Below are 24,943 nucleotides of genomic sequence, written 5' to 3'. Positions count from 1 at the left end.
TGATGGAGTACTTTTGTTTTCATTTCAGCAGATTTTCATTATTAAGAGAAAGGTTTCTCCGTTTACTTTCATTTTTTTCTCATTTTAATCCTTTAAGCTTTTCAGTTTTTGATAAAGACACTTCAGGACTCCCTTTGGTGGCAAAAAAATGTCTGCCTTTCTCGATTGTGCTGTGGGAAGTAGGAAACCGGTTGGGCGTTGGGGACAAATTGCTACCATCATTGTGCAATTATCCTGGGGGTCGCTGCATGTTGGCAGCTCTTGTGTTATTAACTGTTTGACTGGCGCTAACAGGAATGTGGGTATTATCCTCTAAACAATGTCTTTACCTAACATGTATTTAGGTCTTCCAGCTCATCCATTTTCTTAGTCACAACCACTGCATAAATTCACCTCCCTCACATCCAGCTAATGTTTGTTTCTGTCTCTGTGCTCTCCATTTCCTTATAATTCACCCGCTATCTTAATGTAGCTGCTTTTTCAAAAGGGGGATATTAAGACTCTAACCAGCAGTGCTTCTCCTGCCTCCTTAATTGTCCTGTTTACAGGGCTGAGTCTGTTTTTCATTTCCTAGACAGCTTAGTTCTGAATGTGCCTGTGGATCATTGTCTAATAAAAAGGATTTCATACTCCAGCTGGGCACACGTTCCAGTGTGACGGGTGCTTCAATGCACCGTGGGCATTAATTCCAGCAGCACACGACGAGGGCTGCATTTCAAACAGTGCGGTGCCGGTGGGGTGTTTGGTTGCCGGTTGTTCCCACTGTTTATTTGTTTTCGGGGGTGGCAGATGAGTTGGCATGGAATTGTCATGGGACTGTCAAAGGGAATAAAAAGACAGAAGGACGGATATATAGCTGAAAACTTCTCTCTGCTGGATACCAACAGTAGCGTTCTGCTTTTTCTCTCTCTCCTCAGTGCTTACGTTTTGAAATTTAATCCTGTCTCCACTTCCAAAAAGACATCTAATTTCCCCTTAAATGGTTCTGGACAGCTTTCAAGTGTTTAAGTAGCCCTACTTGGATTTTAGCTGTTTAACGTGCTGATTTTTAAAAACGTCCCTTTTTTTCTTCAGTGTCGGATTAATTGCTCTTTTTCTTCAGCTCATTTCCACCGCATGCATCCCATCATTTGAAATTGGGCTGGCTGTTCTTCCTCTCTCCCCCTCTTTCGGGCGATGATTTATACGGAAAGTCAGTCTGCCCTCCTCAGCAGTTGAGTGTCCAGCGTAGGCTTTAAAAATCTCCTGATGGAAGTCAGAGAAATTTATTTTCGGTTTGATGTGTAAGCTTGGCTCCCTTCCACGAGAGGTTTGTTTCCTCTGTTCTTCTGAAGTTCGGCTGTCGTGTTTAATTGAGCGGCCTAAAGGAAAAGTCATAAACAAACGATGCCCAGCGATGCCCAGCTGTTCTGCCCGAGATCCAGAATGCCCACAGTATGTTCTTCATTCTGCCACATCCTCAATTAATGCAGTGAGACAATCGATCATACCACTTAGGAGCAAAGCTTGGCCAAAAACCCTGCATTTGAGTGGAAGTATCACGCAAGTGCATGTACCAAAAATACTGTACTAGCTAATTTGGAGAATGGTAGTTTTTTGGGGGGGGGGATGTTTTGTTTGGAAATGTCTTGTTTCTAAAGTTTTTTTTTCTGTTTTGTCTGACCTGCAGAATGTGAGCCGGGATAAGACGTTCCAGTCGGACAGCGAGGGGAATCAGGTTTTCAAAGGACACAGGTAGCCGGCCTTCCCCCGAGATCTCCCCTCCGCCTCCGTGACGGGTTCGGTAAAAGGTTCAGGCTGCAGTGCGCGAAGCGGGCCGCCTTTCGGCATCTGTGCAGAACCTGTTTGCGTGCAGCTCCGTCCTGATAGGCTGAGAGCTGCGGTGCTGTAGTCTCTCTCCCCGGTCGCTGCTCAGGGTCGCTCTGGACCCGGCCTTCAGGAGGACGGCACGTGGCTGGGGTACAGCGCCCGGCTCGGGGGCCCCCGGTGGCTTTACCCTCAGCGGGGCTCTGCGGCGGGATGGAAAGGGGCCGTTGGCGGTTTTGCAAATAGATCTTGCCTGCTTGAAGTGTTTGGAGCTGAAATTGTATGTGTTATTTTTTTTCTTCCATTACCCTACCTCGAAGGTAAACAAAAGGTAATTTGACTGCTTGTAACGTGTGAATGGAAACAAGCGAGATAACGATGTTGATGCTGGGTAAAAAGTTAAATAAATAAATGAAATACAGTGGGAGCTGAAGCATTGTAATTTTTCTTAGTGTTTTGGCAGTATGCCTAGCCGTGACTTGAGAATTGAGTACTATTAATGGGAGAGATGTCCAACTTTAGCTTCTATTTTGAGTGCCCTGAAGGGGAGCATAGTGATTCATTTGGGCTGGGATGTACAAATGTGCATGCAGCCTTTATGTACCCAGCCAATCGCTCCAAATAAATAAATGATTATTCTATTTTTTTATTATTTTTTTATTGGCTTATTTCTATTTCATTATTATTTTTTACTTTAGAAATGTGTCGTCTCCCAGGTCTGTAATCTGGGGAAACCTCATGCAAATGCATGCAAATTTGGAGCCAGCCTGTTCAGGAATTGTTGTTTCTCTATTAATTAAGATGTGCCGTGTGTTTGCTTCTGTAATGTTCTGTACTGTAGACTCACTTGAGTGACAAAAACTATTGAACAATTGTCCAGCTACTCCTGTAACATTGCAGTAATTACCCCATGTGTGGTTTAAGTTCTCGAGTTGGATTCTCTCTGCTGTCTCATTGTGTTTAATCTGCAGCTCTGAGGAAAAAAGGGGAAAAACACAGTAAAGTGAAAAAGCGACATATCTAATCCCCTCAAATTCAACGAAGGGAAAGATCCACGTTCTCTGTGTTTTTTTTAACGAATCTCTCGCAGACTAAACAAAACGGTCGGAGGTCACTAATGGCTGCGTCTGGCTCTCTGTGTCTGGCCTCCACAGAACTATGGTGACCTGCCTGTCCGTGTCTATGGACGGTACGCTCCTGCTGTCTGGGTCCCACGATGAGACCGTCCGGCTGTGGGACATCCAGAGCAGGCAGAGCATCAGGAGCATCAATCACAAAGGTGAGCGAAACGGGGCCCTGTATCCCCTCTACCCCCGCCTCCTGTCCTCCCTGCTCGGGGCCCGAGAGCTGGCTTGTGTTTTGTTTATGGATGGCCGCCTCTCTGGACAAGCTTTGGTTTTGAAAGTGTGATGCAGACGGCTTGTTTACCGTGGCGAGCTCTCAGCATATTTTTATATTCAAATCATCAAATTCCTTTATGCGATTTGTCTTTTTGGTTTTCAGTGGTAGGTTTTAAAAGCGGTTTACGTGTGAAAGTTGAAGGAGGAGACGTGATGTGTTTAAGAAGTGTGTTTCTGGTTGATGTGCATACACATGCAAGCACGTACAAATTCCCAGATCCTACCCTTGCCACTTCATTAAAGCTGGTTTGAACGGGTCCCTCATTAGCCTTCAAGATCTCACAACTGTCAAATAACACCCTTGGCCAATAACAGGTAATAAATCGTTTTTCTGTAACAATGTATCATAAAAAATCACTTAAACAATTTGTAAAATGAATAAGGAGCAGGCCAGCATGAGGATGTGGAAGTGAAGCTAATGAATTGCTTTTTATCCTTCCATTGTTGCCATGGTGCCCTGGCACTGCACAGGTCCCATCACTATGACAGTGCGCTTCATGTTAACAATATTCCATGGGCTTTTTGGGCTTGGCCTGCTTCTCAAAGCGGAAAGAAGAGATCTCACCTGAATGACTGTGCCACATTCCCAGCCATACGTGTGCTTAAGATCAGAGACCAGAAGCAGCAAAAGAGTTCCTCACTGTGTTGTAGGAGTGTCTAACTACCCAGAGCTCCTCACTGTATTGTAGGAGTGTCTAACTGCCCAGAGCTCCTCACTGTGTTGTAGGAGTGTCTAACTAACTGCAGGAAGCTGAGGAAGGGAAATCGGCAGCCTTTAAGACAAATGGGTTTGCTTCCTACGATCAATGAGCTATAACAAGCAAACATTCACAGAGACACAGGTCAGACAGCCCACCTCTGCCCCATCATTTATCTTCCGCAGGCTCCCGTGCGCTTGCCCTTAAACAAAGACCAAATAAACGTATGGCACGGCCACCCAGCTTTAAAGGGCATTAATCCAGGTTATGATCTTGTAGCAGTTTTTTTTTTTTTTTTTTTTTTTTTGAAGGCTTGTTTTTACCGCGGAATTCCCTGAAGCCTCCTTGGGCTTCCTCTTTTCTCAGTCTCTGAGATGAGTTAGCTATGACACGGCCGAGGAAGTTTCTCTTAACCACGAAACAAGACGGCGTCTCCCGGATGCTCGGTTACAGAGGCAATTAAAATCCGTTTCACGGGCCCCTTCGCGCATGGCCACCGCTCTCTTTCTCCTCTTCGTCTTCATTAAACTGCCGAGCCCCTGAGCTAATCGCAGCCGGCTTGTGGAAAATCAGAAAGCTGCTCCCAGGCGACCGGAAGTTTGAAAGTGTTTTTTTTTTTTTTGCCATTAACTGGGCCGCTCCTTGGATTAATATATTAAAAAATAAATAAAAATTTTCTTTGGTTTCTTGATCTCACATCCTGCGCATTCGTCATCCCTTTAGTTGATCCTCGTCGAAACTTTTTAGTTGCAGTTGTCAAGTTAGTTTCGGTTGCTAGCAACAAAAGATGTGCCAGTGTTTCTGTCCTCCCCCAATATATTCTGGAGATTTCAGCCTCCAGAAATGAGGAGGCATTTCACTTGTGTGCTTGCTACCGTATTAGGGCTTTACAGTGTTACTTGAGGTTGACAATGTGGATGTGGGGTTATGGTTCACTAATGCCACTTGACTCTTAATCTAGCGTTAAAATTAAACCACTTATATGTAGGCTGCCAGTCTGTAAGGAGAACACACAGCACATTAACCAGCTTGTGACTGTTAATTGCCAGTTACCACAAAGTTTACATTTGTTACAGACAAATAAAACATGACCGTTTTGAAAGCCCTGCACAGAATAAAAGAAAATGAATAGGCAATTAATCCAGCTTCCCACAGAGTGAACGTCTCTACAATTCCTGTGGGTGTCACTGAGAAAGCATGTGTGCTGAGTAAGTGCTTCTTATTTTTCTTCTGTGGATGAGATTGCAATTTTGAATAGATGGGATCTTGGAGATATTGATAGTCCTCTGAATTTGTGTAATTGTGTAAACACAGAGAACAAGAGCTGAACAGTGAGAACAGCACTTTCAGCTTTTCGATCCGGCTTGACTAGCTTAGAGCTTTAGAATTAAATACAGTAACTGGACCTGCTGCTTTTACATTTAGAGAATGCTGGGAAAGGTCAAAGGTCAGATAGGAATGAGCCCATCCTGCACACTGTCAGCTTGTGGCAGTGGCTACAGGCCGACATGGATAAACTAAAGAAAGATAGGAAAGGAGAAAGTGTTTGATCTATTACCCTGTGATAATTACCTACTTTATTGTACTCGCCCCCAGCCCATAAAAATGCTGTCACTATGTCACTGTGAGGGTGAAAGTCTTTCCATGGAGAAATTATCCTGTGCCTCTGATACAGATGATTAGCTTTCTGATTGTGTCATGCCATGCAAAACAAATTATTCTATATTGTACTGCTTTTTGAACACATGCACACACACACACAAACACATACACGTACACACACACACACGCACTTACACACACACGCACACACACACACACACACATACGCACTGCAAATTTTGTCACTCATCAAGGTAGCAGAGAGCGGAAAACTGTCCCACAGCTGAGAGAAAAGCCTCTTCAGAGTAATCAACAAAATTCAGGTGGTCCGCAGTGCAAGTCCGCAGTGACCTTCCAACACTGGCAGTGGTTATACTTCAGATCTCTCTCACTACCCGTTTGCACTACTGGGAAAATTAAGTACCGTCTTCCCATATTGTTGGTGCTCTAAGCATTAAAACAATTGCTGCTGCTGTCTTAATGACCAATGTACTGTGATCGCACAGAAGAGGTGGGTGGGAATGGAAGGTCCAGGGTGAAGTTCTGATCTCCTTTCCACTAAAATCCCCTGGTTTCAAAGATTTGCGAGTCATAATTATTTAGATTAGTACTGGAAACCCCCCACTTTATCCCTGCATTTGGGAATGTGCCAACTTTTTTTTCTTGAAGGGCTGTGGGAGGAATGTTATCAGTTGTGGGACGGTAACTTTCGATCCTATATTTAAGCAGCTTCCAGCAGGTATTTTGGCAGCTAACAGTGAAACTAACGCCGTGAGAAGACTGCCACTCAGTAAACAGAGCCTTTTCTCCTATTTGTTTTGATGGACATGGAGATGTGACAGTTGACTTCATTATTTGGATCCCTGGCTGTTGTTCTTGCCCCTTGTTTATGGTAAAAGTAAGGAGGGATCTCATTCATTTGGGGGACTCTCTCTGTCCAGCCTGGTTTCAGACGCGGAGAGGACTCCTGTTCCAAGATAAAATGAAGTGCGGCTGAAAAGGTGGCAGATTGATTCCCGCTGGACTCGGTGGCCGGGCCAGGGCTGGGACGCATCGGTATTTTTCGTAGGGAGGTGCAGTGACGCCACACTGCTGAAAGCGGGAGTGCATTAACCTCAAGTGTTAAATACCGGAGTGATTAAATGGTGTGATAAGGAGCTCTGTCCTCGGTCTTGCTGCCTGCTTGGTCTAGGAGGCTTGAGAGCTGCGACTACCTGCGAGGGAGGGAGGGAGGGAGGGAGGGAGAGAGATAGAGAGGGGGAGAGGGAGACAGACCTCTGTTCTGTCAAAACTCCAGGGAAGACCTCAGAGTGACAGCAGCAGAGGTGTCTGACATGTTGAAAAGCCATTCAAAGTGATCGAATGTGGCAGCTCGGTGTAAACTGGAGGAAACGTCCTATTAGACAGAGAAAACGGCACTGCCTTGTTCATGGCCTTTCCTCAGTTAGGGTTTGCTGCATTTGGACAGTGCCAGCATAGAAAACTGTAATCCCAAGCACAAGAGCAGCAAATTCTATTTTTGCACATAGGGATGCAAAACTTTGGGGAATATTCAGCAGTGTAAACCTCCCATGGGAATTAATAGGAATATATGGAAATTAAGGGGAGTAAAAGGAAAATTATGGGGGTTATTTGCAAAGGCTGCATTTATCTTGTCATATGCGTATTGAAACATAAAGTTTTTCACCTTACTATAAGCAGACATAATTGCAAAACCTACTTATAGAAATCGAAATTCGACTATTTAGTTTTGAGATGATCAGCATGGGAGTCTTGAATAATATATTCCCTCTGATGGGAGAATGCACTGTGTATGCAGAGGGCTGCATTTCTACTGAACTCTCGGATAACCGGAAATTTTCGGGCCCTTTGCAATCCTAATTGCTCATGATATTGTGAACAAAACCTGCGCAGCAAAACCTGTGTTTGTTCAGAACTCCCACGACTGTTCTTACAACAGGAAGATCGTTGGAAAAAACATGGATCTTGAAAACTGCAAAACCCACCCCAAAAAAAAATACCCTTGGTTAAAAAGGTTCACAACCTTTTCCTGCTCTGTCTCTCGTGTTTCTCCCTCGTCCACCTGGCTGAGGCTGCGTCTGCAGTGCGTGGGCAGAGTCTGTGCCTCGCTTTCCCCCTCCCCCGTGTCTCTGAGCCCCGCCCCTCCCCCGTGTCTCTGCGCCCCGCCCCTCCCCCGTGTCTCTGCGCCCTGCCCCTCCCCCGTGTCTCTGCGCCCCGCCCCTCCCCCGTGTCTCTGCGCCCCGCCCCTCCCGACCCGAGTTGGCAGCGCACTAAATTTACGAGCTTGTGGCGGAGGGGCCCGGACCATTAGTGTAATTCCTGTACTGGGAGCCAGCTCCGGGGGATCGATATCTGTAATTGAGTGGGAGAAAATTAGCCAGCCCCGATTACCCACAACAAGGAAAGGAATATACTCCCCCGGTTAGGTCTCTGCACAAACATTTAGGTCTCTGCATTTTAAATTCTGGTTTGGTTTGGGTTTTTTGTGTTCAGATAAAGGCATCTGTCTGTGTCTTTCTCTCTCTCTCTCTCTCTCTCTCTCTCTCTCTCTCTCTCTCTCTCTCTCTCTCTCTCTCTCTCTGTCTCTCTGTCTCTATCTCTCGCTCGGTTTTTCTGTTTGGGTTTTATTAAATCCCTCTTCGGCTTAGTGATGGTGCGCATGGAAGGAATCCACGAGGCCTGCTTATACTGAATTGAAAATCAGCACATTTTAATTTAAATGATGTTCTGTGGTTATGACGAAGGTGCAGTTTTGAGGAAGCCAGCATTATAGAGATGTTTCCCCTAATTAGGATGGATAGGCCTAATGGGGGAACACCTAATGCCTCTCGTACAATATTTACTCGTTGTGGGATTAGAGTGAGGCCCACAGCCTTCCTTATTGGGAATAACAGCCCTCATCATTCTCTTCTGCTGTTGTCCTGCATTATTTATGGAGTGGTCCTTTATTTTGTTTGACTTTAGATATTGTATTTATGTGTGGATGAATGAATTGCTACCTGTTTGCTCCATTGCCTCCATTGTCCAATTTTAATATATGGGTGTTTTAGTTCCCTCTCACTCTTTCTGAACTAGTCAGCTGCTTTATTTAAGATACGTCCCATGATGCCGATGCATAATTCAATTGCTTTGTTGGCTTGCCCAGATATGCAAAAAAAAATTGGGACATCATGCTGGGAATCTTGAAATATGTAAATTTTATTGTAGTTTAAAGAAATTGCCATGGTCTGATGCTGGCTTTCCTACTCAGTCTTTGTTGCCATTAACTGTACAGCTCGCAGCTCTAAGGCTAATGCGTTGTGGTCTGGGGCTGTGCGCTGTCCTATATCTTTCCCCGGGTTCCCTGGTTCCCTGCCTCCTGCAGTGGAATCGGAGAAATATGTCCAGAAATGTAGATTTTCTGCTGAGTATTATGACACGGCAGTAATAATGCAGTAGAATTTTGCATTGCTGATGCTGATTTGCAGAGTGCACACCGCTGCGAAATATTTTCTCGGGGGAGAAAGTTAAACGGAGATAATTCGCTCTTTATAAACATTTACTGCCCTCAGTTGGTGTCCTGGGAATATTTTGAATTGAATTTTCAGTGTTGATTAGTAGCATAATTTAAGCACTTGAGCTAATTCAAAGAGATTTGAAGGAACTAGCAGGAACTTGAAAGCTGATTTAAATAGGTATTTTTCCTAATGAAATAGTGCTGCTATTGGCAATAGTCTAATCGGTTTACAGTTCACCAAGCTAACCTTCTTTGTCCTGTCCTTAGCACATTCCAGTAGAAGTCCGGCACCGTCTCTATTGGGGTACATGAGTTCCTCCTCTTTTATTTACACTTGGTCATGGATCTGAGGAATTTGAGCATGCGGTGTTGAACTGCGGTACTGTGGTTGCGCCATTAGGCTCGACGTTACATTTCAGTAAATTAATTAAGTGGTTATTTCCGTGGCACATTACTACTCGTTGAAAGGGATTGGTTGTGCTTCTTGTTAAATTAGCCTTTGACTGGATCTCACAAAATGAGAATGACTGATACTACTTATTTTTATCCCTATAGAGATAAAAAACAAATCAGCATTCCAATACCAAAGAGGGTAAATTTGTTTCAGTTTCGTGTTTTAAAGTAATAAAACCTCAGCAGGATGCACAATGTACACTTCCTAAACAAACCTGCCTCAAAATGCATGCCAAGCGATGTGGAAGAAAGGTTACCAAAGCCTTTGGATTTGCGTTTACGCCCAGTGGGGACAGATAAATCAGAACCCACGCATTCTTTTAATTTTAACCTCCTTTGGCGTGAAATGGTTCTGGCATGGGGCTCAGCAAATAAATGAGAAATTATGGCTCTCCACCCTTCCCTCACCCTTGTCAATTCACCTACAGTTATTAAGATTTAGGGTCTCTGCTGTGATGATGTGATCAACATATTCCTCTGTGTATTCTCTAATGCCAAAGTAACAGATGATTCCACAAGGATATGCATAAGGTCATTTAGCATTGAAGCGCAGGTGAGTAAGTGAATGATTCTGCTGTTATCCACAGGGAAAGGTGCTATGCTTTCTCGGACTCCGTGGGTGTGAATGTTCAGCGTGGCAATCGCAGGCAGTCTGAAGGTAGCGAACAAACAGGATTTACTGCCCCACTCAGTATTCGCATGGGGATTTCCTGAAATGTATTTTCAATATTGTAGATGAAGGTAAAGGGGAGTGCCGCCTTGCAACCTACATTGTGTCCTACAAGCCCATGTCTGTAGAACACCATTGATTTAAATACCCTAAATCACAAGCTCTTAAATCTTCTCCCACCCCCTTTCTGTCTCTTCTTCCATTTCCCTCCCTTCCTGGCATTCCTGTGATCATCCTCTGTCTTTGCCAACCCTTTCTACAATATAATTTCATTCTGTGTTTTTCTTTTTTTTTGGCTGGTGAGTGGGTGGGCCAACCCCCTGAACTGCATATTTGGCACCGGGGGCTGCCACACTACAGATATTTCATATGCTTTGTGGGTAGAGTTGGTGGGGTGGCGGGGGGGGGAGCATTAATAAATCAATCCGCATCATCAGAAAGCTTCGGGAGGAATCAATCTTCCCAGGAGCCCTTCCTGTGCAAAAGCACGTTAATCAGCAAAGGAAGACGGCCCCGTCAGCCCGAGCGAGGCGCCCGCTTTGAGGCTCGGACATCTGACTCTCCTCTGAAGGCTCGCTTATCTCCGCATGACGCCAAGCTGCCGCCGCCGGGCACAGCAGCGGTAACCAGCCCTGCTTCTGGACATCTGACGCTCTGCAGGCTTTCACTTCGGCCCTGACAAAGCTCACCTCTCTCAGCCGCCAGAGAGCTTGTCGAGCTGCTAATTGGTTGAATCAGGCAAATTAGGGTCGAAATGAAAACCTACGGGATGGTAGATCTCCATCCAGGAACTGGGTTGGTTACCATGGGGGTAAAGTATCTTTACTGAACTGCTCCAGAGAGCTGGACTGGTCAGCATGCATTAATAGGGCTTCCCTCGTTTAGGATTAGTTGCTTGAGTTGCTCACTAGACTGTGGGCGCAAAAACATGCATCATTGAAACCTGTGTGCTGGGATGTGGGCTTGCAGTGGACAGGCGCTTTGTCTACCTCAGCCTTCATTCCTGAGCCTTTGTCTACCTCAGCCTTCATTTCATACCTCAGCTGTGAAGCCCGGAGGGGAGCGTGGTACGCCACCCTCCGACTCTGACGGAGAGCTGTGGAGACGCGGGCGCGCGCGTTTGAAATGCCGCCCCGGTGGAGGCTGCGGCAACGCGTACGCCCACCTTATGAAAACCCCCCCGGGGCAGAGAGATTTGGTGTGTTCCCTGTCGTGTCATGATTCTTCAAGCCGTTCCTTATCTGCCGCACTCTTGTGTCTCTCCTGTTTTTCTTTTTCTTTTTTTGCCTTTGGTCAAGTGAGAATCACTTTATTTCCCTGCTGTCCTGCTGCAGATCGGTCTGTGTGTACGTTGCGTTCAGGTGTAAGGGTGAAAGCCAGCAGGAGAAGAGAGATAGGGAGAGAAAATGCATAAGGATATAAATGCGAGCGGAGGCGAAGAACAATCCCAATCGATCCCCCGAAATTTAAATCCACTTCAGAACCGCAGCGCTGGAGTAGACAGAATGACCCTGAAACACTGAGGCCCACGGCCAGTGCTGGCTCCATAGCTCTGCTTTCTGTCTTGATTTGACAGAAACTGTACTCAGCTGTACCCAGTGCTTAAAGTGGGAAAGAATAAGTGCCGTTATATATGAGCACAATGTAGAAGTCCCAGTGTACTGGTCCATTCCAGGGCCTCCCATTTTTTAGCCGTGCTAGCATGTTGAAAAGACAGGTTACTTTGCTGCTGCCACCATTTACAGAAATACTGCTGGGGCAAGAAAGCAGTAACACTGGAGCAGGAAAGAGAGAAACGGTAGGGTGGCAGTGCACAAGACTCCATACAAGACAAGACTACATGCGGTAACAAGGTGCAGTCTGGGTAATCAAGTCCGTTTGTATGACATGTCAATGGGTGGGCTCACTTGAATAAATCGTTATGGACTACAATACAATGGCTGTTGTTGGAATATAAGAAAGAGAATCTCACGGGCGCAAAACACTGTGTTCGTAGAGCTTATGAGAAGTAGCGCAAAGCTAGAAAAGGTGCCGGTACTTACATGAGCAAAATGTGGAAACTCTGTTCTACCCTTACGGTTCTGTTCCAGCACACTTTAAGCGCTGGCTATACCCCATACACTGCTACTTCTGCTGGATTTCTGTAACTCCCACCTCTGGACATTCATCATCTGCGCAGAATATTAACCCTCCCCATTTCCTCACCATGTACCCTTCTGTCATACTGCCTCACAGACCCCAGCTGTTCATATTGAACAGTCTGAGGAGGGTTTTTTGTTGTTGTTAAACTTTCCATTTTTTTTCCATCTGTGTTGATTGTGCTCTAATTCTACCTGGGAAAACAGTCAGGTTTGCTGATAAATGCTGTATTTTGTTCTGACAAGGACTTAACATAACATAACTAAAAAAAAAACCGCTTAAAATTGTCTGTTCCTTGGGATAAAAGAGTAAACATTGCAGTCCTTTAGCAGGCGCTGTAAGTACGATATCTATATTTGGCTCGTGAATAACATTCTTAGTGGTGCTTATTTTGAGTTTGGTTCTGAGTAATTCCTTAATTAGAAAATGTCTGTGAATTAATTCCTGTTGGTGACATAGGGGCAGAGGCCTTCCCATGCGTTTTGCAGTGGGGGCTGGTACTGCCCCCTAGGGGATGTTTGGGGGCTTTCTGGGTGATCTGTGGCCTTGTAAATTGGGTGTGGGTTTTCTGGTTATCCATAGTTTTAAAATGATCTATTTCTCTAATCCAGCATCAAAAACTTGTAAATTCTAAATTAGCTGTACATCAAAATACATCACAGCCTCTTTCAGAAGACGGCAGGTTTATGACAGTGTGACAATGCTTTATGATAGAGCTTTGCAGAGTTTCACGCCGCTGGCAAATGCACTTTGAAGTCTTGCGTCCTTGCTGCAGAGGGGTAAACAGTGAAGCTATATTCATGATGCATTTCTTCCCTGAAATGTTTTTAAATGGCACCATCATCTGCCTCATAGTCATCTTGTGGTGTAGATCAAATCCTGACTCGTGTGTGCCAGGGCTGCCTATGGCTGGGAGTCCCGTGGGGCCATGTATAATTGGCCATTGAATTGCCTGGTAGGGAGGCATGGTTCCAATCAGCATTGTTACTCTGTACCTCATTACTCTGTATCTGCTCCCAGTCGACTGGATGCCTGCGGTCTGAATGTGCCAGCTTCACCAGTCCCGGTGCAGTAACTGCCCAGCTCAGCTGGCTCACTGCAGAGTGAAAAGTAGCCTGCGTGTTTAAAAAGTGCGTGAACAGCCCCAACTTGCGTTCAAGCGAGACTGCAGCTCTGGCGTTGTTTAAGTACCTTAATGAAGAAAGGAGGATTCGTAATTAATGGGACGTCAAACTTCGTTTTCCATGCGGGAGAAAACGGTACAGTTTCTGTGATAGCACTTGGCTGAATAAAAAGGCATCTCCAAAAGCACTTCAGAAGGCCTGACTGGATGTGAGGATGGTTACTGTTTTTTGCTTTTGGGTCAACAGCCTCCCTGGTAATGCTTGTCTGTTCCATTCTCATTTACGTATTTCAGTTCATCCTTTTTTAAAAAATTTTTTTAAATGTCTACCCTCTCCACAGCAGCTTGCTGGTATATTGAAGAACTGTCTTGTATGTATAGTGAGGTCCCACTCTACCAGACAACTACAGTTCGGCATGAACTTGCACAGTGTGACAGTCTTGGCCTTGGAAATGAAATATGCATGAACACTAGCCATAACCTACGTCTTTCTGTATTTTGTCAAATTACTTAATATCGGTATGATCATTGCGATGGATGTCGGTGTAATTGAGGAATTTAATCTGTTATGTACTTAAGAAAATTGGACATTTGTAGGTTAAGGCTAATTAACTTAAGAGAAAACAATTGATCATTAAGCAAAGACTTAATGTGTTCAATATTCGTTTTGACAAGGATTTAGTCAAAAATTTGGCAGTGAGTCCACACATCTTTCATGTGTATGCGTGTGTATCGAGTGGGGTTCAGTCCATAAAATGTCCAGGGAAGACTGGCTTTGTGGAAGACCTCACAGTACACCACAGACTGCAATATAACAGGTCAGAGGAAAATACATGCCCTAAGCCCTATCCCATCGTTGCCATAATACAGAATCAACGGATAACACAATCGAATGTTGGGTTTTTTTAATGGATATTGCTGAAAAGATAATGGCTGATAAATTCTATTAAAACACATTTTTTCAGACAGTGGAATTTTATAACAGTGACCTGATGGCGGCTGCAGGAAGAATTATGAACAGGATGTGAGAGGTGGTTCACGGTGTGAAAGGCTGCAATTTTGCCTGTTTTAAAGGTTGCTGTAAAACGGTTTGTGGCAACTGCTTCGGTAGTTAATTCATATTCGCTGTTCTGGATAATTCTTTTTTGCTTTTAACAGATAGGCTGTTGATTCAAAAAGCAACATTGTCGATCAGAGCTGTGTAAACTTGTTAGAATATGTTTCCTACAGCTTTTTTGTTTTACTTAAGGGAGTGGGTAGCTGTTGGGCCTCGTTGCACTCAATCTGTATGATCTGAACTACATTTTTCCATCTATTTCACTGCCAAAATATTTGAATGTCTGGAATTGTTCCACTTATTGTACCATTAGACAGAGTGGTTTCAGCAGAGAATGGGGTGGGTCATTTTTGGTTCCTGTAACAGCACGCTCCTTAGACATGAGACATTTAGCTCCAGCAAACTGTCTGTTAAGAAGTCAGTTAGTTCATCCACCTAACTGATGAACGTGGTTAGGGAATGCTTGTTTCCCCAAATGAATGTGCCACTCATGCTAGTTAAAGGGCTGTATATTGTATATTGTATGTTGTTGAGGCTTTGATAAGTTAACCCATTTGCATTGTACATTGATACATTTGTAATGATTGAAGAGAGAACAGGGGACAAAACACAACCCTGGCAATACCTGTATTTAAATGACTGAAATTCTTTAATCCATAAAATCAAAGATAAAATATTTTGCAGTTCACATCTGAGATGTATCAGCATGTGTGACAGATGAGGAGTATGTGAATAAAATTTTGGTATGGGTGCCGGAGGCATCTACAGGCGGTGCACTGACACTGCGTGTAAGAGTGCCGGACTAGCGTTCTCAATGGTGTTCTGTTCTTTCCATACACTGTGCAAAGGCTCGAGCGGCATGTGTGTTCTTTGGCACAAGAATGATGGTGGACATTTTCCATGAACGAGCCGCAAAGGATATCACTTTTGCGGGAAGCCGATCCACCCTCTCATTTCCATTGGATAAGGGAAGAGTACATGCAGTACCTCAATTCAGTTCAGTTAAATTCAGTTTTATTTGTGCTTTTTTACAGGGAACTGGCACAAAGACGCTTTACAGAGTAGCAAAAAGAAAAATGGCAAGAAACCGTGCTGAAAGAGCCGTGCCCGAAGCTAGGGAAAGTTTTATACTACCTCTGAGGGTCCTCAGACAATTTTTTAGGAATATGGCTGCTGCACATTGCATTTGTGGATGGCGCAGCACTTGGAGCATTGAGGGAAGTAATCACAAAAAAGCTAAAAAATGTTTCAGCTATGAAAGCGGAAACGTTTGTTCTGTTGTGCACACCTAAGCATTTAAGTTGAGGAAACTGGTGTGCTTTATAGTTTTAAATCGGACGTTAGGCATCGCCTTTGTTGAATGGCAGTGATCTTGCTTAACCACGGAATGTAAGAGCTGTCTTTTTTTGCCGTCCCTCTAGGAAAACGAATCAGCACAATTCAGATTAAATTAAAACTAGGTACTGTAAAAGGAAGATTACCAGTCGTCCTCTGACCAGCTTGCTTTCCTCATGACTAGTGGAGAGAAATGCATTTTCTACAGTCTGGGCCTTGAGGGCATTATATGATCAGGCTTCCCCCACTTTTCTCTTTTTTTAAATGTAAAAACGGACTGGATGGCAGAAGCGCTCAGAAGCTAAATGATTTGTGATTATGTCCCTCTGGGATATAAGATGTCTGATTCACCTGAAGCCATCAGAGAAAATTAGCCTGTGTCAGAACCCTCAATTGAATTTTGATTCCGCACATTAATCTCTCTCAAGCTCCCACCGCAGTGCGTGGGGTGCGCAGAAGGCTTTGTGTTACTGCCGCTGAAAACCCTTCCCTGCAGCCAATTTCAGGGAAAGGCGTTTCGAGCCTTTTAGACAGATGGGCAGTTTGGATCATTTGGTGCTCATGTGTGAGAGAACTGGCAATAATAGGTAAATTAAAAAGGGGGAGCTGGATGTTCAGTTAAGAGTTGAAGAGCACTAAAGTGTTCAGATTGGGGAAACGTTTTCAAAGACATCCCTGATTTCTAATTTGAATTTATTCTCAATGTGTGCTTTATGTGAAACGCTGATCATGCCCGCGAGAGTGTCTCTGCGAGTAAGTGCGCCAGGTGTTTTTCCTGTAATTTTTTTATCTTGAACTGTCGACCACAGCGCAATTTCTGCACTCTTGTGTTGAATCACGTCTAATGTTTTATTTGTTTTTGCCTGTGGGTTTGGAGGATTTATGCCTTCTCTAACCCCTATCAGCATGTGTTATCATTCTCCTCTGCATTGTTGATGTGGATTATGATGCTAATGTTGAAATCTGGCACTCTGAGAATCATTTTTAGATATGAACGATAATAAGTCTCTCTCTCTGTTTCTCTCATTCTTACTCTCTCCCTCTCCCTCTCCCTCTCTCTCTCTCTCTCTCTCTTTCTCACACTCTCTCCCCGTCCTTTCCCTCACCCCTGTCCCAAATTCAGATTCTTCCTCCCTCTCTCCTCTCTCCCTTTGCTTTTTCTACAAAGTTTTCTGCTGCACTGTTTCTCCCTCCCGATCTTTCTCCTTTCCCTCTTTTTCACACTCTACCTTTCTCCCTCTGTATCTTCCCCTCGCACCTCTTTTTTCTTTCCCTCTCTCTTAGGAACTATTACCAACACCTCCATCTCTCTCTCTCTCTCTCTCTTTTAGGCCCAGTCACCAACACCTTTGTCTCTTATTCTCTACCTCTCTCTCTCTTTTAGGCCCAGTGACCAACGCCTTCATCTCTCATTATCTCCCTCTCTATCCCTGTCTTTTAGGCCCAGTGACCAACGCCTTCATCTCTCATTATCTCCCTCTCTATCCCTGTCTTTTAGGCCCAGTGACCAACGCCTTCATCTCTCATTATCTCCCTCTCTATCCCTGTCTTTTAGGCCCAATCACCAATGCCTTCATCTCTCATTCTTTCCCTCTCTCTCTCCCTCTCTCTTAGGCCCAGTGACCAATGCCTTCATCATCCCAGCTCCGGCCAACATGCTCCTGCCGGACAGCCACCCTGCGGTGCCCCTGCCCCGGTTCAGCCGCCACCTCAACCCGTCCGAGCAGGGCGAGGGCCCGGAGACGGGGGGCGTGTGCCTGCGCCTGGGACCCAGCGTGCAGGTCCGCTATACCCCAAACCGGGAGCTTTAACACCTGAGCAAAGGCATCGATCCAAAGTGAAACACTGAATCAACTTACAACACCACCAAAACTTAGCATACAGGCCGGTCGATCAATACCATGATGAATAATCTATCTTGTGAAATAAACGAGGCCTTGATTAATCGTGGGACGTCCAGTAGTAATAATGGCGGCATGCATAACAACAGGGTAGAGTTAAACATTTATAAGGGCAACTTCTCAGTCTGGCAAATGAATTACTGAGAGCATGATTTGATTTTAATTTCTGGAGCTGTACAGAGCAGTACATTTGCTTTTCTGGCTGTACGGTCATTTAACAGTATAGTAGTGCACATTTCCAGCATCCCGAAGTGGATCTGATGTACACTTACACGTATGTATGCGCTTGCGAATGTTATGAAACATCTGTGTGGAGCCTATTGCCAATTTTTTCTCTGTCTGAATCAATTATGATGCTCCAAATAAATGCCAGGTCTGTAAATTACCTGCCACCTGCTCAGGGCTCACACCCCCATATTAGCAAAGCTTACCCGTCCCAGTTTCCCTCCGTATCGCTTGCTTGTTCTCTCTCTCTCTTTTTCTCTCTCTCCCTCGCTATCTGCCTCAGAGCCTCCTTATTTACATAAAGGCTAATCTGTGAGCTGTTAGGAATACGTTGTTGTGTCTCAAAATTAGCTTTTCTCTTGTGCGTCAGGAAAAAATAAACCAAACTATTAAGGAAAACATGAGTTAATGTTAATAAAAATTGATAAAAAGAAGAAAAAAAAACGTTCTGTGGCCGTAGGGCATTGCTAATGTAAAATACACCTCCAGATCATTCACAGTGTGCAGCTGAGGAATTGCCTCACCCTGAGAGCCAAATTAAATTTACCTCATGATCATTGTTCTTCATTATAGGTTAGCTCTTGTAGCGTTAGCGGTGCGTTCTTCTCCAGGAATGAAAGAGGCTTCTGTTGGCCTGGAAGTACCCGCTCCTCTCCTCATCTTAGCGCCGAAAAGCGCCATTAACCACACGGTGTCTTTGTGGTGTGAGAGGTCAGGATGAAGCATGCGAGAAATCGCAGAGCGCTGCTTCCTACTTCCCGGAGCCTGGGGTCTGAGGGGGGCGGGGGGCGGGGGGCGGGGGTTGGAGTGTCTCCCCAGCTCCCCTCAGCGTGTAGTCACACGGCTCCCTAATTGAGCAGTGCCTCTGGGGCAGGGCTCGGGGAGATTATGGGAGCAGGTAGATAAGGGCGCATAGCAACAGGGGGCTCTTATCTTCCTCAGCGTTCAGACGCTCGGGGAGAGAGATGTGCAGGGGTGGAAAAGCCGCCCCTCGCCGGTCTCTTCTCCTCCTTTTCCTGCGCCGGACTGTAAGGCAAATAGTTATTTAGCAAAGTTTCCATCGCCCACGTTCTCGTGGCTGTCATTTTAGTGCAAGATTGCGTCAGGTCATCAAGCTCGGTAATGACTGCTGTTGAATGCACGGTGCGTTGGCTGCTTCTTATGAGGCTTGAGTAATGTCCCATTAAAAATTATGTCCCCCCCTCCCGCCCCCCCCGCCCTCCACGCATGGTGATGTAGGCGCTCCTGCCACAGTCGACTGAACTTCCTTCTCAGCTTACTTTATTGACCGTGTTGTAAAATAAGCAAGAACACCCACACAGTGTGAGTGTCAGTGGACGAGGCCGTAAATTCCCCGCTCTCCGCTGCCTCGCTGTAAATCAGCGCAAGGTGATCATAGACCGTTTATTGGACAAGGCTATTAAAAAAGATCGACCTTGCTCTTATCATCATTGTCAGGCTTTTACTGTACTTGGTTCTGTTGATACCGGTACAGTAACTACGCGAGTTTTTTGACGGTATTCCAGAAAGTTTTGCCGTCAGTTGTCCCTCGCCGGTCAGGGAAGGGGTCCTGACTCATGAAGTGACCGCAGTCTCTGTCAGCGCTTTGTGTTATCAACAGGTCCCTGGGGTAGAAGAACTTGGAGAGGAGCACGCCATCACGTGCCTGGTCACGGGGGTGTCCCGTCAGTGGGTTCCTCCAGTGGCAAATGTAAAAACTGGTGGACTGATCCATTTCTCTTTTCTCCCCCTCAGGCAACTGAGGAGGCCTACCTCAAGAAAGCAGAGAAGCTCTACTCCCTCATGTGCGCCGTCACAGACAAGGTGAGCGAGGGTCGGGACCCAGCGTCCGGGGGCAGGCCTTAACCGTGACCCGGGTCACACAAGAGTCTGCGTGCCCAGCGCGTTTACGCATGCACCTCTGGCGAAGAACAGAAGAGCTTGCTGATGACTGATCCTGAGTGTGTAGGTGAAGGTTTGTAGAAGCTCTCGGCTTGAGCCACCGGGAGGGGAGTTCCTCCCGTCCTCCCGCCTGGCTGTTCCGGCAGGACGCTGGGGTTAGCGGGTTTTCCGCGGTAGGCGCTCGCGCTCTCATCCCGGCAGGCGTTGGGCCCTGCAGGGGCGGAGCTGTGGGAGGACGGCGGTCGGTGGGAATCACAAAGGCCTTTATGAGGTTAAGGCCAGGTCACGTGCAGCCCGTCGAGCGGTCTGCTGACCCCTGGTGACCGTAGGCGGGACGGCGCTGTTGCTACTGTTGTCTCGCAGCGTTGGGTTTTTATTATGGGAAACCTTGTTATTCCAGTACCCTGTCTGAGGAAATTACTCCTCTCCGTATCCCCAAATCAAAGCTTAGTTTCACGGAGTGTGTTCCACCCATTTAAACTGCCTCAGTTTTAGGGCTGTATTCTTAATGGGTTTTAGATCTTTAGATGGAGTAAAAATAAAAATGCCCTCAGTCCTGTTATATAATTTGGAATCCTGTGGTTTCCAATGCAAGGAAGCCAAGTTGTTTAACCGTTGTTAAATGAGTGCAGGATTGTTAATTGAAATGTTTTGCAATAGTCCTGCTCTAAGTCTTGGTTCCCTTAACCCCTCCAGGATGGGTGTGTGTGTGCATGTGCGTGTGAGCGCATGTGTGGTGTGTATGTGTGTGTGTGTGCATGTGCGTGTGAGCGCATGTGTGGTGTGTATGTGTGTGTGTGTGCATGTGCATATGTACATGTGCGCATGTGTGTTAGTGTGCGTGTGTGCATGCATGTGTGTGTGTGCACGTGCGTGCGCGCGTGTCTGTGCGTGTGTGTGCGCATGTATGCGCATGTGTGTTCGCGTGTTTGTGTGCGTGCGTGTGTGTTTTGGAGTCCACAGGAGAGATTAGCCAGATAGCAGGACAAGGTCACCGAAGGGATCTTGAGAATCTTCAGCTACGGCCAAAGTCAGAGGTGCCGTTAAGTGGATTAATTTCACCCAGTCAAATAAAATAGAATGGAATGCTGGTTCCCGTCGGTGAGCCAGATGCCCCAATATGTTTATTTGAAATAAATAAATAGTAAATAAATAAATTAATGGAGGCGGAGAGTTTTGCGTTCTTAATCTCTGGGGAATGTGCACCGCTGTCATCCTCTGGCTGCCTGCGCTGCTGAATTCTCCACAATAGGAATGCCAATATTTGCTCCATAAGATTAGGGCCGGTTCAGAACGGGATTTAATGACCTCGCCATGGAGGCGGCCAGGAAGTTGATTCTGCAGGTTCAGAGATAGTTAAGTATATTCCAGAACACCCGCTTGAAATTAATTCCCAAGCTCATTTCCAAACATCCAAGCCTTTGCACACATTACCATAAAGATTGGACACGTTTGTTCCTTCTCTGAGCCCGAAGAATGATCTGTGAATAAAGAACAGTCATGTCCTAGAATTCTTGGTATTGAAATAAGTGGAAATGTGTGGAAGGGAGGTAAAAAAAATAGAGGAGGAACAAACTTTTGTCCTGACGTAGATCCTGTAATTTGATGTGGTATCATCTCAGTTTTTCTGAAGGCAGCTGAGAGCAGCGGGGGTTTTATCAGTGGCTTGACCTGTCTGACGGAGCGTATTGCGCGGCAACCGTTTGACTTCCGCCGGCCTGTCTGTCCCCTCTCTCTCTCAGAGCGTGTTCGGAGACGGGGAGAACACCAAGGTGCGCGTGTCAGAGCTGGAGGAGGAGGTGAAGACCCTGAAGAAGATCAACAAGGACCTGTACGACTTCTCCACACAGCTCCTGACCAAGCCTAGTTAGAACTGCCCTGGTGACTTCTGCAGGCAGAGGGGAGATGCGGTGCTTCTCTGGGTGGGTGGGTGGACGGGTGGACGGGGGGATTGGGCGGGGGGGGGTGGTCGAAGGGTAGGGGGGTGGCAGTATTAAGGAGATGTTTGTCATTTGCGTCATGTTTTGTACTGGGGGAGAAAGCGGTACGCTTGAGGTCACGCTGATCCTGACAGGCTCCGACGCCATCGTTTGGCGTGATGGTGGTTTTCATGCGTGCAGATCATATTTACACAGACGGGAATGGGAGAGAGCGGAGAGCAGAGGTTTCGCTTTAGCGCTACGGGGGGCCGCGCGGCGTGACGGGGGCCGATTGGGGAACCGGTGTCACCGTCATGTCGAGTGAACAGGAGCCCTCGCTCGGGTCTCTAGTGCCCCACGCCCCCACCCGCCCTCGCCTCCGCTCCCCTCCCCGGCTCCAAGAGCTCACCGCTCGCTCCAGCTCTCCGTCGAACTCGATCGGAAAGAGAGGCAGCATCGCGGTCTGACACCTGCCTGCTACGTAACTCAACAAGCCCTCCGGCCTCCTAAAGGCTTCATTTTTAATGGTCCATCCCATCTGTTCCCCCCACCCCCCCCAATCGACAACGACACTCTTTCAATGCGGGGCGTGGAACCGACCAATCACTGGAATGGATTATCCGTCACGTTGCGTGCAGGTGTGATTTGCATAGGGATGATTTGTGCTTTAATTTCCGACAAGTGACGGTGCATCTGTTACTGTCGTGGTTAGTATTTCCTCTGTGCTGCCTTGCAGATGTGACTGCTCCAGCATAAGCAATTCCAGCTTGGTTCCCTCGTGCGCTCTGACAATTTCTTTAGAAGTAGAGCTTTGAGAAACCGATACACATTTACATGTACATATGTTCGCCTTTGAGCACGGAGTGTGGAGCCATTTAATTCAGCTTGAGAATGCGTTTTTTGAACAGGGATAAGTTGTCTTCAGCCGGGGGCTCTGTACCACTGGTTGATAGGCTGATTTGAGAATCTTCTGGAGGAATAAATCCACTCTGGTGAAGGGCAGCGGGGGGGGGGGGGGGGGGGGGGGGGGGGATTTGATGGAGGTTTTGAAACCGCTCTCCATTGGTTTACAAAGATGGGCAATCTTGAGACGGAGAAACAGCTGCTGGGTTTAATCTGATTATCTCATTTGCGTTCTTCGATGGGGATCCGAGGCGGCGAGCGTCTGCTTGTTGAGAAAAAGCTGAGACTGATGATGGCAGCTTCCTCTGAGCGCCAGCGAGGAGGAGCCAGGCGCACTCCGCGGTATCTGCCCACGCTGACCCAGGAGCTAAATGACTTGGACACACCAGCGTTGACCTCAATTAACCCACTCCTGGCAGATAGGCCTGCTGAGATTGGTGTTGGGAGCCGGATGATTTGAGGGTAATCTGAGAAGTTCAGGGGTAGAATGAGGGACAGTAGTTCTAGAGCGCTTGGTTTCTTGTCTTTGAAGGAACAATTAGTCTGTTGTTTTTTTATGAATTATGATGTGCTGGATGAAATAAATTGTCTTTTTTTCCACAGTCGAGTGAATGAGTATTTTTTTCCTGTAAAATTTCATTTGAGATTTGCCTCTTATTTACAATTCCCCTTTCTTCATAGGTCTCCCATTACTCATTGGTCATTCTGAAGGAAAAAAAGGAGCTTTTATCAGCGGTTTGTCTTCAGACTATGATATCAATATAATTTGCTGTCTTGTCTCAGTATATATATATGGTATTGCTATCTTATTTTTTGGTATAGACCCTTCCCATTGAAGACCTCAGCAAAGAGAGCTCTGTAATGTGAGACAGAAGAGATGGGATGAGAAGACAGTAGTGCCTGTTTACCTCGTAGTGCGCGTTTTACTCACCCAGTGACTCACATGAGGAGGCAGTCTCATTTCAGCTTTAGTAAATGAAACTGCACACACAGCAGTTGCGTTTATCCCAGGGTGTGTATGGAGTGAAAATATGTTTGAACACATCGCTTTATTCCTCAGAATCCCTCAGACTCAAACACCCATATCGCCCATGTGAAAAAGTAATTTCTTAAACTTAGCTGGTTGCACTGCCTTTAGCAGCAATAACTGCAACCAAACGTTTCCTATAATTTGATATCAGTCTTTCTCAGTGCTTTGGAGGAATTTTAGCCCACTCTTCTCTGCAGAACTGCTTTAATCTTTACTATGACAAGAAGATGCATTGCCTGTTTATCTTCTAGAGCACGTTCATCTCACATCTGACTTTTGCATGATGAGGCAGGCTCATTTTTTTGAACACATCGCTTTGTTCCTCAGTCTGTCTCAGTCTCCCCAACGCTCATGACACTAAGACGAGCCTCGTAGCTCCACCGACCGCCTGCGTTTTCTTGCGCCAATTAAAATTCTGAATGCGTCATGCCTGCTTTCCAGCCCATTATGAATTTTGTTCATTTGGCTCAGGACTCCTCCCCTCTCCAATCACTGACTCTGACGTTAAAGCAGGATATAATGTATTCAGATGGCTGGCCACTTGCTGAATCCCTCACAGAGGTTTATGGAAATGAGTAGTTTGTCTGTATTGCCTTAGCAGGGCTACTTTATTATCTCACTGAGACGCACTCAGCTGAAATCAATGGCAGCGATATGGAACTCGAAAAATCACGCTGATTGAGGCGACCTCCCGGCTGCGTTAACAAGTACAATCGATACCGAATCTCTCGTGTTATCTGTGATCTGATATACTGCTTCCTCAAGTAGGATGAAGTAGGACATTGCGCACTGGTGCGATTGGAACGTTCGTAGCCCGGTTTGTGCTGAATCCCGTTCTGCTTCTGGGTACTTAGGGATGTTTTCTTTATCATTGGTCTGTTTTTTTTCCCCCTTCCTTTTTCAGCAGGACTATCAGAGCAAAATCAGAAGCACCTGTTCTTCAAATGCATTGAGTCAGCCTACTGGGAAAAGTGCGTTTTTCCACTGATAACGCTTTCCTCCTGAAGTGTGACCCAGGAAATCTTAAAGTAGTACAGCTATGACTGGCAGCCCAACCAAGAGGTGAAGATTTAATTAGCATTAAATTAAATTTGTTGTCGCCATTTTGCTCAAGGTCCCTCCATCCCTTACGGAGTGTCTCCTGTCAATTTCCCAGCTTTCAAATCCAAATAGGCATTCCAGAAGACTGCTCTTCTCTTTCTGTTCCTCATTGATTTATTCTGTGAAAGGGGAGATATGGGGTATGACTGAGACTCTGTGGCT

General features: G+C 46.0%; 1 protein-coding gene across 2 annotated transcripts in view; it reads left to right on the top strand.

Annotated features, from left to right (window-relative positions):
* Nucleotides 1–21,753, top strand: part of wdr18 (WD repeat domain 18) — a 48,362-nt gene extending 26,609 nt beyond the window's left edge. For both annotated transcript variants that reach the window (XM_035416273.1, XM_035416274.1), the window contains exons 6-10: nucleotides 1,670–1,734; nucleotides 2,961–3,085; nucleotides 17,415–17,581; nucleotides 19,682–19,750; nucleotides 21,571–21,753. In XM_035416273.1, the coding sequence (XP_035272164.1) occupies nucleotides 1,670–1,734; nucleotides 2,961–3,085; nucleotides 17,415–17,581; nucleotides 19,682–19,750; nucleotides 21,571–21,699 (555 nt within the window). In that variant the 3' untranslated portion in view covers nucleotides 21,700–21,753. The remainder of the gene's footprint in view (nucleotides 1–1,669; nucleotides 1,735–2,960; nucleotides 3,086–17,414; nucleotides 17,582–19,681; nucleotides 19,751–21,570) is intronic.
* Nucleotides 21,754–24,943: the final 3,190 nt, after the last annotated feature.

Source organism: Anguilla anguilla, chromosome 4 (assembly GCF_013347855.1).
Source record: "Anguilla anguilla isolate fAngAng1 chromosome 4, fAngAng1.pri, whole genome shotgun sequence".
Taxonomy (NCBI): domain Eukaryota; kingdom Metazoa; phylum Chordata; class Actinopteri; order Anguilliformes; family Anguillidae; genus Anguilla; species Anguilla anguilla.
This window is presented reverse-complemented; position numbering and strand designations above follow the sequence as displayed.